This window comes from Molothrus ater, chromosome 2 (genome assembly GCF_012460135.2).
Source record: "Molothrus ater isolate BHLD 08-10-18 breed brown headed cowbird chromosome 2, BPBGC_Mater_1.1, whole genome shotgun sequence".
Classification (NCBI taxonomy): Eukaryota; Metazoa; Chordata; class Aves; order Passeriformes; family Icteridae; genus Molothrus; species Molothrus ater.
This window is the reverse complement of record NC_050479.2, coordinates 68588861-68604569: the sequence shown is the minus strand read 5'-3', so window position 1 is coordinate 68604569 and position 15709 is coordinate 68588861. Positions and strand designations below refer to the sequence as shown.

General features: G+C 40.6%; 1 protein-coding gene across 2 annotated transcripts in view; it reads left to right on the top strand.

The window, feature by feature from the left end:
* Positions 1-3503: 3503 nt before the first annotated feature.
* B3GLCT (beta 3-glucosyltransferase) overlaps positions 3504-15709 on the top strand; it is a 46130-nt gene continuing 33924 nt past the window's right edge. The window contains exons 1-3 of one of the 2 annotated variants that reach the window (XM_036404360.2): positions 3504-3689; positions 11637-11698; positions 14004-14043. In XM_036404360.2, coding sequence (XP_036260253.1) covers positions 3602-3689; positions 11637-11698; positions 14004-14043 — 190 coding nt within the window. In that variant the 5' untranslated portion in view covers positions 3504-3601. The remainder of the gene's footprint in view (positions 3690-11636; positions 11699-14003; positions 14044-15709) is intronic. The other variant, XM_036404361.2, reaches the window with a different exon arrangement.

Genomic DNA, 15709 nt, shown 5'->3' with positions numbered 1-15709 from the left:
GTAGTTCAGATCTGAGTGCTGCAGAGAATCAGAGCTCCCCTGCTCAAGCCCACTGCCTAGTGTTTGACAAATGTAGGTGTATTTCCAGGGTATCAGTATTTTAGGGTACATAATAATGGACTAGAACTGGCATTGAATTACTGCCTTGAGTACCTGAAAGCTGAGAATCTCTGTTTCCAGATGTATGTTGTAATTTAAAAAGTAATTGTGTGGTTCCAAACTCATTGGGATTGGTTTTGCTCGTTTCCACAGGATTAGTCATCACTTAAAGTTATGCCCCTCCTTAGGTAAGTTCCTCAGTAGGACAGAGGGATCCAACTGCAGAAGCCTGAAGAAGAGCTGGAACAGAACTTCACTTGTGATTTGCAGGGCTGTCTCTGACAGAGAGGTTTTCTGCCCAACCTATTGAAAGAAACTACAGAAACTCTCATTCCTGGATGAAACCTTTCTCAGATGGCTAAAAGAACAAAGTAGCTGCAGTCAAGATCTCTAACTCAATAATTGCTGTTGTGTCTGGTTCATAATTTCTCTGTTTCCCCATATTTTAGTCCTTCTATAGAAAGAGATGACAGAGCCACAAGGGTATCTGGAGGCACTGCTGCAATGCCTGCACAAAGAGCAAGCTACCTTTGAGCCACATGCCAGCCTTTGCATTTGATATGCATCTATCTATATCTATCTATCTATCTATCTATCTATCTATCTATCTATCTATCTATCTATCTATCTATCTATCTATCTATCTATATCTATCTATACCTGGCAGCATTTATTTGTATTTGCAGCACCTCCTTTTCTAATCTCAGAGGTCAGACAGCAGCAGTGCTACATTTGTATATTTAGGAATCTAAAATATATGTAAGACTATAAAGAAAGGAGGCTTGCTGGTGTTTTAAACCTCTGTGTTCCTTAACAGAAAGTTCATTATTTTCAACTTTCCTGAGATGGAAATTCTCAGTGGGGTAGTAAGAATAACAAACACAATCTGAGAGTGTAAGTAGAGTACAAGGCAGGAAAAAGCTTTATTTCATACTTCCTCCTCACAGATCAAAATATAAGATTTAAAACACTTAAGTGCTATTTTTCTTAACAGTTGGAGAACACCATGTTTCATGGTAGAGTTCCATATTTCTTGGGGGTTGTTACAATGGAATTTTTCTTACATTTGTGACAAGTCAAAACACTTATTACATCAAAGCAAAAGGCTGGGTGTTTTTTTCCTTACAGACTCACTGCATGGGGAAACATTGGAACATGCGATTATCTTAACCATTTTGAAAGTGAAAAGTCTTATGTTTATCCCAGATGTTGTAGGCATGATCCTTGTGATTCAAGTTCTTAAAGAAAGCAGCACAAAACAGAGAAGTGGAAGAAAGGGTGGGAAATGCTGCTGAAACTTATAAGAAAAACCAAGTAAATGCAGATATACATGTTAAACAAAAGGTTTCATATATTTTATATTGTTGTAGTTCTGGAAATGGAAGGATAACTTTATACTTTTCTCTTATTTTTTTTTCCTCCTAATGATGAGCATGCACATAAAATCAGAAATAGTATGTAAGTTTCTACTTAGCTGGCATCAGAATTATTATTCTTGAGGCCGGTAATTTATTTAGTGAGTTGGAATGTCAGCAACAAGCAGTTGTACTGTAAGGCACATAACAAGCTGTTGTTCATGCTTGTGCCTCATTTTCCCTTCTCTTGGGATATCAGGGGTGTGTGTTTAGAAAATAAAGCAGGTTGAGAACTGCAAAGAAGTCTGGCTAACATGTTTCTATTGCGAGAGTTTTAAAGGAAAGTGTGAGGTCTGCTACCAAGTTACTGTGATATAGATGTGCTTGCCTGAGGTTGCAGTGGGAGTGTGTTCATCACTGTGAAAAGGTTTCCATTCATCTTCACTATCACTTCCCTGGCATATTTAAGGTATCCTGTTGTAACCACTTGACCTTGAGGAAAGGAATGCCATAGATCTAAAGGTTGCAGTGTTTTGAAGAAAGATCCAAGTTGGGTCCCGTGCTGTTTGGCCTTGCTGGATTAAAAATAGTTCATTGCTGACTTGGACTCTTCACCATTTTTCTCCAGTGAAGTCAGTGCATATTGAATGGTTGGGTTGCTAGGAGGGGTCTGTGTGAAAAGTATTTGATGGGAAAATGTGTAGAAATAGACCTGGCTGGAATTCAGGTTTACATGTAGCCAGCATGAAAGGAATTGTTACATAGGGACACTAGGTGTTACACTCAAAATCATGTTTTAGAGCAAAGAAGAAGCACATCTTATATGTCAAGAACTTTTTGTTTCTTGCTACTATAGTTGAAGTGTGAAATTCTAATAATTATCAATACAGATCTAATTGTTACAGAAAAAGAATATCATTGTGCTGAAAATTTTCTACACACTGCTGAGTTTCTAGCCCTATCACTGCTTGCCTTTTTGAGGCTTCTCTAGGTCTGAAGGGCAGCAGTTTAATTCTGGGGTGTATGGGGGAACTTATAGCAAGTTGTTAACATGTGGTGTGCTTCACTAGGACAAATCTGACATTCCCATGGATGGTTTCTTCGTCCTTGTGCCAGGATTCATGTTGGGTCATTTTTTTGTTTACTAGCAAGGTTTCACATTCTTGATCTTTCTTCTTTGGTCTGTGGCTCTCTTATATCCAAATTTACTGTCTGAATCATGACATATATGCACGTTAGAATCTACTTTGTCTTCTGTGCTGCCCCTAAAACCAGTTTTGTGCAGCTCCAGGTCTGCATTTCTTTAGCCAAATAGGGCGAGTCATTTTAGCTGTGGAGTCTCCAGTGCCAAGGCTGTGCTCCAGATCCCATGCCTGTACTCCATGCTGCACCCCATGTCCACACTCCTGGTCACACAGGTAGTTTAGGAAAGGCTATCTGAAGGTGCCGTGTGCTCTCTTGGGTAAGGGTTTGTGAGGGTTGGTCTAGAGATGAATTAGGTCCCTTACTTTGGTGGATGAGGTTCCTGTTGGAGTGCTGGGTGACATTTCACAGAATAACAGAACCAATTAGGTTGGAAAAGACCTCTGAGATCATTGAGTCCAACCCACGACTGAACACCACCATGTCAACCCCACCACGGCAGTCTTTGATTAAGCACCTCCAAAGCCGGTGACTCCACCACCTCCCTGGCAGCCCGTTCCAACGGCTGGTTAAGAAGAGTTAATGGCTAAGGAGAGCTGTGTTTACTGTGCTTATTTGGGGCAGGATGCTCACTCCCAGTCCCGGGGGTGGCGGGTGTCCCGTGACGAGCGCGGGGAGCCGCGGGAGCGCGGGGCGCTGCCTCTCCCGCTGCTGCCGCCAGAGGGCGCCGCGGCCGCCGAGCGCCTCCCCCCGCTGCCGGCGCTGGCGGCCGGTCCTGCCGGGAGGAGGGAACGGGAAGGCGGCAGCGGCAGCAGCAGCAGCAGCAGGAGGAGGAGGAGGAGGAGGAGGAGAAGGAGGAGAAGGGCGGGCAGGCAGGCGGCGACCGCGGCACCGCCACCAGCCGGAGGCCGCTCGCCCGCGCTCCTGCGGCAGAGGCGGGCAGCCGGGCGCACCGTGCCCTCCGCTTCCTGGCCGCGCCGTGCGGCTCCGCGGCCCCCGCCAAGATGTCTCGGGAGCCCGGCTGCAGCCGCTGGCTCCTCTTCGCTGCCTGCGCCCACCTCGTCTTCCTACTCCCGCCGCTCCGCGCCCGGGGTGAGTGGCGGGGGCCGGGCCGGGACGCCATGGCGAGGTGAAGGGAGGAGACCCGGGACGCTCGGCCCCTCCGAGGAGGGGATGGAAGGGAGGAGGGCACGGAGAGCTCGGAGTGGCGCCGGAGCCGCCGCCGCCGCTGTTTTTCCCGGCCGCTGTGTCCCGGCCGGCGCGGAGGCGGGCGGGGAGCCGAGGTGCCCCGTTCCCGAAGTTTGTTGGCGATCCGGACTGGAGCGCGGCCGGGCGGCGCGGGGTCCCTGCGCGGCCCCGGCTGCGGGGGCAGCGCCGAGAGCGCCTCCCGCCCCTGGGGCGGGGTGCGGGGCCAGGGGTGCGGGCAGGGACAGCCCGCTCCGGGGAAACCGGCCCTGGGAGCCGGAACAGCTTCGCGGAGCTGCCGAGCCCAGCGCGGAGCACTCGTGCTTGTGTCTGCGCCGCACTGACGGAGTGCTCTGCTCAGGGCGGGGGGAAAGGTAAAACCGCCCGCCTAAAATGCCAGCCGAGAGGAAGGAAATGTATTACTGTGTTTTAGAGATGTTCTTCATGTGTCTAGTCAGCTGGGAGAAGATGAAAAGAGAAGGATTATTAGAATGTCAGAGACTGGGTTGCTACAGGCTCCTGGAGTTGGGAGCTGTTGGCGTGAGTGTAAGAGGCAGAAGTAAATGTTTACATCCGTTCTCTTTCTCATTATGTCTATTCCTGAATATTTCCATCTCTTTCAGCGTAGGCTTGTCAGCTTATTGTGAGCCTTTGGATTTGATTCTCTTCCACTGCTATGGCTTGTGCATCAAAATCATGCAGGGGAAAACTGGTGCTAATAAATCACAATTCCAGCAAAGTAAAACTGTGATATTTTGGTTTTCCTTCTGCTAAACACTTTTCCTTTCACAGACACAGCTTAGTTTTTGGAGAGTGCTAATACTCTACAGCTCTTCCTAAAGCTGCATTTCATTCTTTCCAGGATGAGTAGTTTTGCTCTAGTAGGTACTATAGCACTTCTGATGGCAAACAGATTGTAATCACAGAGAATAGCAGATTCGGTTTTTCCCATATCCGTACTTATTGTACATGCATAGATACCTACCCTACATGCAGGTAGAAAGCAGAAATGGAAACACTTGTGCTCTTGTTTAGTAGGTCTTGATTAATCCTTGTATGGGATTTATTCACCAGAAGCTTCCTGCAGTATCGTGGTTTTCTTTTGGTTTTTTAATACCCGTTTTTGTTACTGATCTGTCCTTTCTCAAATATCCCATGCTTTTGAGATGGCCTGGGTAGTAAATTTGTTCTTCGAAAACAGAAATAATTGGAATTGCCTTCCACAGAAGCAAACAGTTTCTCTGTCAGTAGTTGGGTAATTTCATAAATTCCAGCTTGCAAGTGGCAGCTTACAGAATGGGAAAATGTATTCAGATGATTTTGTATGGAGTAGCTTCTAGGCAATCAGAAGGGATCATGATGATGCTTGTTCTTCTACTGTTTTTGCTTGCCTTTTATAAAGATAGTGGTGTACACAGCACTCATTTAGCCATTCCAGTGGTTCAAAGTGGTGATTTCAGCTGCCTTCTTCCCATATGTGCCATTTGTGTAAAGAAATATAAGTAGTTGCTTTTATTTTATGAAAAGCTTCAGATGCTGCAAATTTGCTTGCATCACCCTCTCCTCTTCCTCCTCCCCCTGCTCTCTCCCCATTTTGTGCTGATGAATCTGTAATACATTCTTATCTGGCTAGACCAGAGTCTTTGATGCTGATAGGGTGGCAACTGTGAAGAAATACTATAAAAGCTTGCATATAAATAAACAGAATTAATTTATAGTGCTCACAGGCTGTCTCATAATGGAAGATCCCATCTCTTTGACTGACAATATCAGTGCAGATTTTGTCTGCAATGATGTCAATTCATATAGTGTTATATTCTTTGAAAACTTGTAAGGGGGAAGAAACCCAACCAAAACAAAAATAGGCCTTTCATTAAATTATTACTAGAAGTGTAAAGAAATTCTGTTTTAAATGTTTTCTCTACTGCATACAATGTAATTACTGTCTGTCATTATTTGAAGTGGGTTTTATTATCACAGTTTTGCCATAGATTGTCATAGAATTGTTATTTCTTTGTAGCTCATTGAAACTGACCCACAGCTCAGCGAGGTGGTTGGAACAACACTGGGGTCAGTCAACCTTGAATCAGACTGTGAAAGAGGAATATAACAGGAGTATTGCTTTTCTGTCTCAGGTGGATTAGTCTGTGAAAGCAAAGAGTTAACTCCTCAGTTTTAACATCCTTGGTACTTCAAGGATATATAATTTTAAACATTTGGAAGTTGTTTATGCATGAAAGAGTATTACCAAAGAAAGGATTGCTTCTACATATAAAATGTGATCTTGTATAATTGTATGCATTTATACAGTGTATTGTGTTTTAATGCTGCAGTCTTTACATCCATTTTTCTATCCTGCACATATTCTTGCAGTTTGGTTGCTGAAAAATGAAAATAATTGCTGAGTTTTACATTCTAGTGTTACAAGCAAGTCTATTTACTTATTAAAATTTTAATGGAAATAATGGAACACTTGACAAAAATAAATAAGAATTGAAAGAATTGAACAGGAATTCTCATATTACATGTCCAGGTTTTGAATGGATCCAAAAATGTTGTCTAGCTTTTCCAGTGGATTCTAGTCATGCTCTCAAAAGACATAAAGATAAGACTGGTGGTAATATAGAACTTTAAAGTCTGTCTAAAATTTCTTTCCTTTTCTTATCCTCAGCTCTTGGCCATTTAGCAAAAGGAGGGGAGGACTGGTGATTGACACATTCTGCTCCTGTCTGCTTGTGCCGGATGACACGATGTTAATGCACATTAACATGTGTTAACCTTCAGAGTACACAATGCATTAAAGAATGAAGTGGCAAATACAAGATTACAGTTGCATTTAAGATGATGCCTTGCTGGTTTTTCCCTGCTTTGGATAGCTTTGTTTGCAAGAAACTGTATAGTTAATCACCCTGGTCTTTTGGTTACTGTGGTAGCTACGGGGCTTGAACTTTTACCAGCTTGTAAGTTGCTTCCTGCAATGAATTTTCTCTGTGGTCTGTGGCAAGTCCAACGGAAGTATGCTTACTTTGTATTAGGAAACACAAAAAGGGCCTGGGGAAATTCTGGATTTTTCAAAGGTACCTCTAGCTCCAGAGATTGATATATGCTTTAGGGTGTTAAACTGAAAGAAATCCATTACAATTGTCTGAATTAATAATGACGTTTGGGCATGAAAAGTCACTGGTTTGTTATAGTAGCATCTGATAGCTCCTAGACATAGGTCATCCTTCTTTGTCCATGTATGCCTTGCATACAACACAAAAATATATCCTTCTTACAGAGAATTTATAGTTTCTGCCTGTGTTGTACAAGTGACCTGGCCATGAGCTGCATCAGTGGTCCACTCCTGGGAACATCTTTTTCAGAAACCTCTTGAAAGTGAATTGCATGTGAATGAATTAATCTTGGAGTTGTCCAGTTGTGCCAAGGCACTGTATTTTCTACCTACCCTGTGGTCCCTTTGTTGATATGTTGTAGGCCAGATAAACTTACCATGTTCTTTTCCTGCTGCCCTTTTCCCAGTAAATCCTTAGAAGAGGATATTTATTTCCATGCTGAGAGATCTGGTTGCTTAGCCAGACGAGTCTTGGCCACAGCTGACTGCTGAAGACTGCTTTATCAAATTAGATGTGCACAACAGATTTGCCAATCAGGTGGAAGAGTGTTGCTAAGATAAATTCATGCAGTCTCTGTGCATGAAAAACTTCACTACTGTCGGGTGAAGACTCTTGAGGCTTTTTTGGCGGTGTCTTCAGGGTCTGTTAGTCTCTTTTGTGAATGGTTTCTCAGTAGTTTAAAAATAGTCTGAACAGTTCTTGTCTTATTAAAATGTATTAGCTGGAAAGAGTCTTCCTGATATACTTAATGTAAAAGATACCAAGTCATTTTAATGTGTTTAATTGTTGAAAAAGGAGGGGAAGCTGCCTTAGTGAAATCACAAGGAATAAGAATAATGATATAGCAAGAGACTTTAGCATTCATTTCTTGTATTGGTTTGTTGAATAAATTACATGTGTGAGTGTTGAAATTGCACTGTGTGACAGGGTCAGAGCTGGTTGGTTTTCAGGGCTCTTGTTCTACAATAATGATGCATCCCCACATGCAGGAAGGCAGGCAAAGATGGCAGGAGGCCCACATGCACAAACAGGAGCTCCTGAGAAAGCTCAAACATAAGAAGGGAAGCACACAAAAGATGGAAATACAGTCAGGTAACATGGAGACACTGTCTGAGAGTGCAGGTATGCCATTAGGAAAGCCAGGGCCCACCTGGAGTTGAAGCTGATGAGAGATTTCAACTTGTGAAAGGTAAGGAAAAGGGCTCCTGCAGGCGTATCAGCAAAAGGGAGACTAGGGAAAATAATAATAGGCCTTCTTATGAATGGAGGGCAAGGTTAAAAGAAGGACATGAAAGAGGGCAATGAACTTGAAACCTTCTTTGCCTTGATCGATATTATTAAGACTCACCTTCAGCAAACCCAGGCCCCTGAAACTCATGAGAAAGTCTGGAGCAAAGAAGAGTTACTCTCACTGGAGGAAGACTGGTTTAGGGAACATTTAAACAAACTGGACATACAGAAGTCCACAGGACCTTATGGCAGGCTCATACAAGAACTGGCAGAGTTTGATGATGTCAGTGCAAGACTTGATAATCTTTGAAAGGTGGTGGTGACTGGGGGAGATTCCTCAGGACTAGAAGAACATCGCCCTGGTCTTCTAGGAGGGCAAGGATAAGTTGGCTAGTGGTACCTCAGTCCCTGGGAAGGTGGTGGAGCAAATAATCCTCAGTATCACTGCCAAACAAGGAAGGATAAGACAAACATATGAAGGACAAGAGGGTGACTGGGAGAAGCCACCATATTTTTATGAATGGGCACTCATGCTTACCAACCCAAAGGGCTTCTGTGATGACATGACTGCCTTCATGAATGTGGGGAAAACAGTGGGTGTTCTTCATCTCAACTTCAGCAAGGAGTTTGAGCTCAATCCTGTCTCCTGTAATGTCATAACAAACTGATGGAAGTATGGGCTATGCCTGTGGACAATGAAGTGGATAGAAAGCTGGCTGACTTGGTGGGCTCTGATGAGTGGCATGGTGGCTCCAGTAGTGTTTAACCTTTCATTAACAACAGTGGGGTGTGCACCCTCAGGGAGTTTGCAGAGGATATGAAATGTGCAGGGGGAGTTGATGGCACCAGCTGGTGGTGCTGCCATTCAGGGGGAGCTCAGCAGGCTGGAGAAGCAGGCAGACAGGAAACTTGGGAAACTGAGTTCAGTGAAGGGAAATACAAAGCCCGGCCTCTGACAAAGAGGCACCCCGTGCTACATTGCACACGTGTGCTACGTTGCACACGGGGCACATTGTCTGGGAAACAGCTTTGCAGGGAAGGACTTGAGCGTGCAGCAAACTGGTCCTGCACCAGCAGTGTGCCATCGTGGCAAAGATGGCCAGCAGCCCCCTGAGCTGCAGGGGGAAGAGTTGGCAGCAGGGCAAGAGGGGTGACCCCTCCTGTCTGCTCAGCACTGTGTGACACACCTGGGGTGCTGCATCCAGATCTGGGCTCTCCAAGAGAGACATGGACATACTGGGGTGAGTCCAGGAAAGGACCGTGAACATCATTAATAGATTGGCACCCCTGATAGACAAGGCGAGGCTGAAGGAGCTGGGGCTGTTTAGCTTGGAGAAAAAAAGGTTCAAGGAGAAGTTCCAATGTGTAAATACCTGGTGGGATGCAATAAAGAAGATAGACCCAGACTGTGGTACTTAACAGGACACAAATCAGTTTACACAAATTGAAATACAGGAAATTCTGTTTGAACATAATTACTTCTTTCTTTGGTTTTTGTTTATTTTGTTGTTTGGGTTTGCTTTTATTTTTTTTTTTTTTTAGTTAAGAATGAGCACTGGAAGAGGTTGCTCAGAGAGTTTATGGAGTCTGTTGTAGGAAATAATCAAAACCTAACTAGACAAGGTCCTAAGGATCCAGTTCTGGGGGTTTGAACTAAATGACCATTAGGGATCCTTTCCAACCTCAACAAATCTGTGGTTCTGTAATACCAGGATGAATAGGTTGTTTAATTAATTCCTTGAAGAGCTTTATCTGTGCTCTCAAAGATGTGATGTGAAATAGGTGATCTGATTATTGTTTGATTTGTTTCAAGGATCATGTGTGTTAATCTTTTATAAAGCTTAGGAGCAGTATGGCATGGGTTATTGAATGCACTGTGGTGACAGAGGCAGCATCTCTTGTCAGTCACAGTTGTCTTAGGTTTCATGTGTAATTCCTCAGGTGCATATTAAAAACTGAAAATTAGGCTTGTGAATAAGCTGAATTCATGAGGTGACGCTTCTTCAGGCTAATGCTACATAATTAATACATTTCCTGGAATAAGGATGTTATGTGTTGATCTTACAATTAGGATTGTGCCAAGAAGAAGGTGTGGATCTGGTTTGTGTAGGGGAAGTTATTCCTTATCTGAATCTATAAATACTGTTATATTGGGAGGCAAGGAGGAAAATGACCTTGAGGTTTGCTCAGTTGGTTAGTTCCTGGTGCTCATAACGTGGATTCAATCCCTGTATTGGCCATTCCTTTGAGAGTCGTGGGTCCCTTCCAAGTTAGAATATGCTGTGATTCTGATTTATGACCACCATGAGTCTGCTGTGGTAGAATGATTTTTGGAATGTCTGGATCTAGCTGTGTGGTTTGAGATGCGGGTTAATCAGGATCTGAGATGTCACTGTGAACCTCAGCTCCTGGACACTTGATGAAAGTTGATCTCCAGCTGGAAGAGCATAATGCTGTAGGTATTCAGAGATGGGGCACCCTAGACCCAGGACAATCTTGTCTTGCTGTCCTATAGTGTAGGTTTCTAGCGCATCAAGGGAATGATAATGGCTAACAATTCACTCTGAAGTCAATTTCAAGCAATAAATAATTTAAATTTGTCGTGAGACAATCCACTTGAATCTGTTTTCTGCCCAGTTTTTAAGAAAGCCATCAATTTGACCATGAAGAATAGTATCTTGAATTCCTTCCAAATTGTAACAATTTGCTTTCATTTGCATCTCTTTAGAGCTTTTAAGGAAAGGATTTCTTAAGAAGAATCTTAGCAAGGCTTTCTTATGTTAAATGGAACTACTTTTACAAATGAGCAGACTGAGACAAATTAAGTGACTACATCAACAACAAAAAAAGTAGCACCAGAACCCATTTTATGATTACTTTTTCTAATACAAACCAGAAATGTATGCAAAGGGTGGTGTCACTATAAATAGTTTAAGATAATGCTACCTCTGTGCAGATTAGTTCTGTGGGGTCCCTTTTCTTTTTGTAAATATTTATTTGGGTTCTCATACATTTGCAAGTTTGAATGTTGTTTAAAGGTGGCTTTTAAAGCCTGTGATAGGCATCTTCACTTTTGATAGAAATTTCTGTCAGCCACTGTAAGTTTCTGTGGTTCCAAGAGAAGCTTTGGTAATCCAAACTTTAACCTAAAAACAGTGCACTGCAGGTCTCCCATGTGGTAGCACATTAGGCTGTTACCAAGTGAGCTACTGGACTGAACAGAATTTTTTTTAAGGCATTTATTTGCCTTGAAGCCAAGAAAAATTGGCTTCGTATCAGAGTGATTTTTTTCAGTGATGGTGTGGGACTTCTCATGCAGCAAATATATAAATTCCATAAGAACAGACTCTCATGTTCACAAAGATTATTACAAATACAGTATAATTTAATGTGAAAAATCTACCTAAATGATGGAGGGGGAGAGGGGTTGGGTTTTTTTGGCTGCAGAACTTCATCAGTTGTGAAAGTGAGCTCCTGTAATATGAAAGAAGTCTGTTTTTTCTTTCAGCTTTTGCTGTAAGTGTAGTTTCTGAAGGTGCAGAAGATGAGACTGAACTTCCAGTGCTGCAGGTAATAAATTTTAGTTGCTAGAGCAGGAACATTTTACAGACATTATAAAATAAACTGGAGTAGACCTGAGCAAAAAGCCTAAAATCTGTGGCATTGATTATTTTAATTATTGACTTCAGTAGTACCAAATTTCATGTGATGTCTTTCTGTTCTAGGTCATATAAGTTCTTAGTACTATAGCTGTTGAGAAAAGTTTTTGAGTACATAACCTTTATTAATTCAAAGTTTTTGAGTGTATAAACTTTATTAATTCAAATTAATTCATTTTCCTTCCTTCTTGGTTTTGTTAAATATAGAATACATTGAGAGGGAAATGGCTGCCTCTCTGCCAAATTAGCATTATTACATATTACCACTCAGGTCACGGCTCAAGCAAAGCTCGTGTATGAAATTTCAAATTAACCAGATGAGGAGAGCTAATGGTCAGAGCTAGCCCTAGCTTTAAATAGCATCCTGAGTGTTAGGTGTGTATGCATGCATGTCCTTTCACAGACTTCTGACTACCATTTTTATATGAGTACATATTTGTAACAGATATTTGTGTATGTATAAAAGAAATGTAAGGGAGGAAAATAAAAAAAACTGGAATGAATCAATGGTTAGAATCTATAGCTGCCATTTAGATCTAGTGATTTGACATCAAGTACAATAGCAGTATAGTCAGAAGTATATATTTCGAAATAATTTTTGGTTTTGATGATGATTGCTATAACTACAGTAATTTTTCTAGGTGAAAAATATCCCTATTGCAAACTGCTGATCTGCCACAGTGTCTGGGAAACTGTTGTCATTCTGTTGTCATTACTGATAGATTGCTGTTTGTTAAATTCCATTACTGTCTCAATCCAGCTGTTACCTTCTTATATAGGATATAATTTATGAAGGCCTTCCTAATATTTTAGAGTTTCAAAACCTCCCCTCAGATGAGAAGCACTCAGAGGTGCTTCCTAGACTTCTTCAGGCCAAAATACCTTTTTTTCCTTTTTTAAAAAAAAATAATATTAACAGGACTATAACAGGCAACAATTGTTTTGTGTTTTAATAAAAGTAATTTTAAATATGGCTTATTCTTCACACAGTGTCCCACAAAACACATAGGTTTTTGTTTGCATGGAAAATCAATCTTCCTGTGTTTTTTTCTGATACAGGTTAGCTTTGAATGTTAACTGTGCTATATAACGACAGTGTTGTATATAGATATCAAAATAAGTTAATTTTATAACACATATTTTAAACTTTATTGACCCAGGCAGCAGGAAAAGGATCATAAGAATGGATGCAGTTGCAGTCATTTTTGGAAAGGTTTTACAGATGGCTACCAGGGAAGTTGGAGCTTTTCATTTTCATCAGTGTAAAAGTCAGAGGAAAGATCATCTGATGCAAGTAAAGCTAGAAGGATTACATACATCTGATATTTAAAAAAGGAAGAGGGCTCAGTATTTAGAATAGAACTCGTCTCAAGGGTAGGAAAACATGTATGAGCTTATTACTGAGGAAATGTATGGCATTTCTATCTGAAGGTCTTAAAACCCTGGAACCGAGAAAGGTCTTACAATATTCTTATGCAATTAGTAAAGCTGAGTTTGATTTTCCTGTGGACAAACCAAAGCACTGGGGTGCTGTCACCTGGGATAGGTTGTGCAACAAATGGAGGCTCTGTTTTCCTTCCTACAACTTTCTAAGGCAGTGCAGAGATACCTGATGTTTGTCATACCTGATTAAATTCCAGTGGAGTGATGTTATGTGCAACAACCTATTGATATTTGTCTTGATATGAATTGCATTTGAGTCTTCCTTTAAGAATTGGCAGAAGATAGATTTGATAGATAGAATTGATAGATTCCTTTAGTTTTGATAGAAGCTTGATAGTAGATTAAATTAATAGAGTGTGTTGGGTTTTTTTCCCATACTGAATAGTTGTGTTTTTATTGTAGAACTCCATATTCCAAACCTAGTGCTCAGGAGATACATAATAAAGAAAAAAATACACTGTTAGTAATAATTTAAAGAGCTCTGGTATAAATTGATTAATGGAAAAGCATTTTCTCTTTTTTTTTCTTACTCTTCCTGTATTTTCTGAGTGATAGTATGCAAGCATATAGGATATCTCCTGCAATTCTTGATGATGAATAACATTTTACTTTATTTTTCATATTAGTTTTTGAGTTAAAACCTCTATGTATACATTTATAATCTGATGAGTGCTTTGACTCCCAGTGTGCTGGGAGTAGAAATATAGTAGTGTAGAAATATTTGAGGCTTTGTGTATATTCTTACTTGGTTTTTTTTTCTTTCTTTCTTCTAGAACTCTGAAAAAAGTAGAACAATTAGTAAAATAGGCAGAGGTAAGTAGAGTATAGGGCTGTTTCACAAATACTTTTTTTTTTCTTTGTTCATGTAGTCTCATCAAACAGAAAATTCTAAATCTTTAATTGTACTTGCAGTTCTTGTAGTTAAGTTTTCTGTGAACATGTGCACTTGCACTGTGAAAAGGATTAATTGCTTTTTATAGTGCACTATAGTTTAAAATAAAATTTTTTTATACTTAGCTGTTCTTGTAACACTTTAAGATGAAACTGAATTTTACCATTCTGCTAAGCTCTAACTGTACTTGTAATAACTAAGGTTATTGTAAATTGCTTGTAACAAATTATAATTACTTTGTAATATCTAGAAGCAAGTATTTAAGAAACACGTCAAACATTAATAGGTAGAATAGTGGTAAAACCACTTCTTGCTGCTGGACAAGTGATAAATAATGAAAATAAAAATTCTGCAAGGTTCTGTGTTCTCTGAAGACCAGTCTGATGTCCTTCTGGCAAAAAGTTAACACACCTAACTTGCACTGTAACTGTGGACTTTTCACTCTGCTAAACCCTCAGGACTTGGCTCTGCCTGTTCTTAAAGAGGCATTTCCAAATGTAGTATTTGTCAATGCTGTGAGTGTATGAGGAGCACTGGAGAAAGTGAAGGCTTTTGTGGTGTCTTTCTTATTACTACTGTTAAAAAAATGTAGTGGATTAGAAGGACTGCTGGTCTCATGCAATACATCATTTTTTTTTGCCTCTTCGTAATAAAGTTTTTTTGGTTTGAGGTTTGTTTTTTGGATTTTTTTTTTTAGGTCTTTTAACCCATTTCTATAGGTAAAATGTAGGGGCTTGAAACAATGTAGTTCTTGAGGGTTCTTAGTTCCTCTGATATTTCATTCTTCTCTTTTCAACTGTTATATACAGATCAGTAGCACTTTTGGAAATTAATCTTTCAAAAGACTGTTCTTTCTTTTGCTTCATTGGGTGTTTCTCAACATGAGAAACAATTGAGGTGTTCAGTATTGTAACTATTCTCTGTTGACATTTTCATACACTGAATATGTCTTTTTACTAAGTACTTTAAACTACCTATAGCACAGGAAACTATTTCCATTTGATTTAATCATCAAAGTAGATGTTATCTCACTCCTACAAAGTATGCTAGTGTGGAATATCACAGGTGTTGTTAAATGTACCATAAGTGAAACTAAGTGTAGTTCAGATGCTTCCATATCTGTAAATATACTGGTACTAAAACAGCAATTACTAAAAACAAGGTAGTGTTTGCTTTTTGTCTCTGTAGGTGTTTTTGGGATTGTGCACGTAGATTTAGCCCTTTGACTCTCATCAGCATCAACAAAGTGTAGTTTCAGTTTTCACACTGATTTTAATTTTTGCACAGGAAATGTAGCAAATATCTTGCTAGGTAGCAATTAGTTGCTATTCAGAAGTTTTTATTATGCATGGGATTTTTAAGCAGTTTGTTTGGTGGTTCACAGCATGAACACTGTTGATTCCTACACTGTGTGGGAAAAATGTGAAATGAATACTGATATCTAAACTAATGCTTATTCCATCTCTGTAATATATCACCAGAAACCTCATTCAATTTGACAATTGTCTTGATGAATAAGCTAATAAATTGAGGGAAAATAATATTGAGGGAAAATTAGAAAAACATCTAACTTCAGCTTTGAGTTGT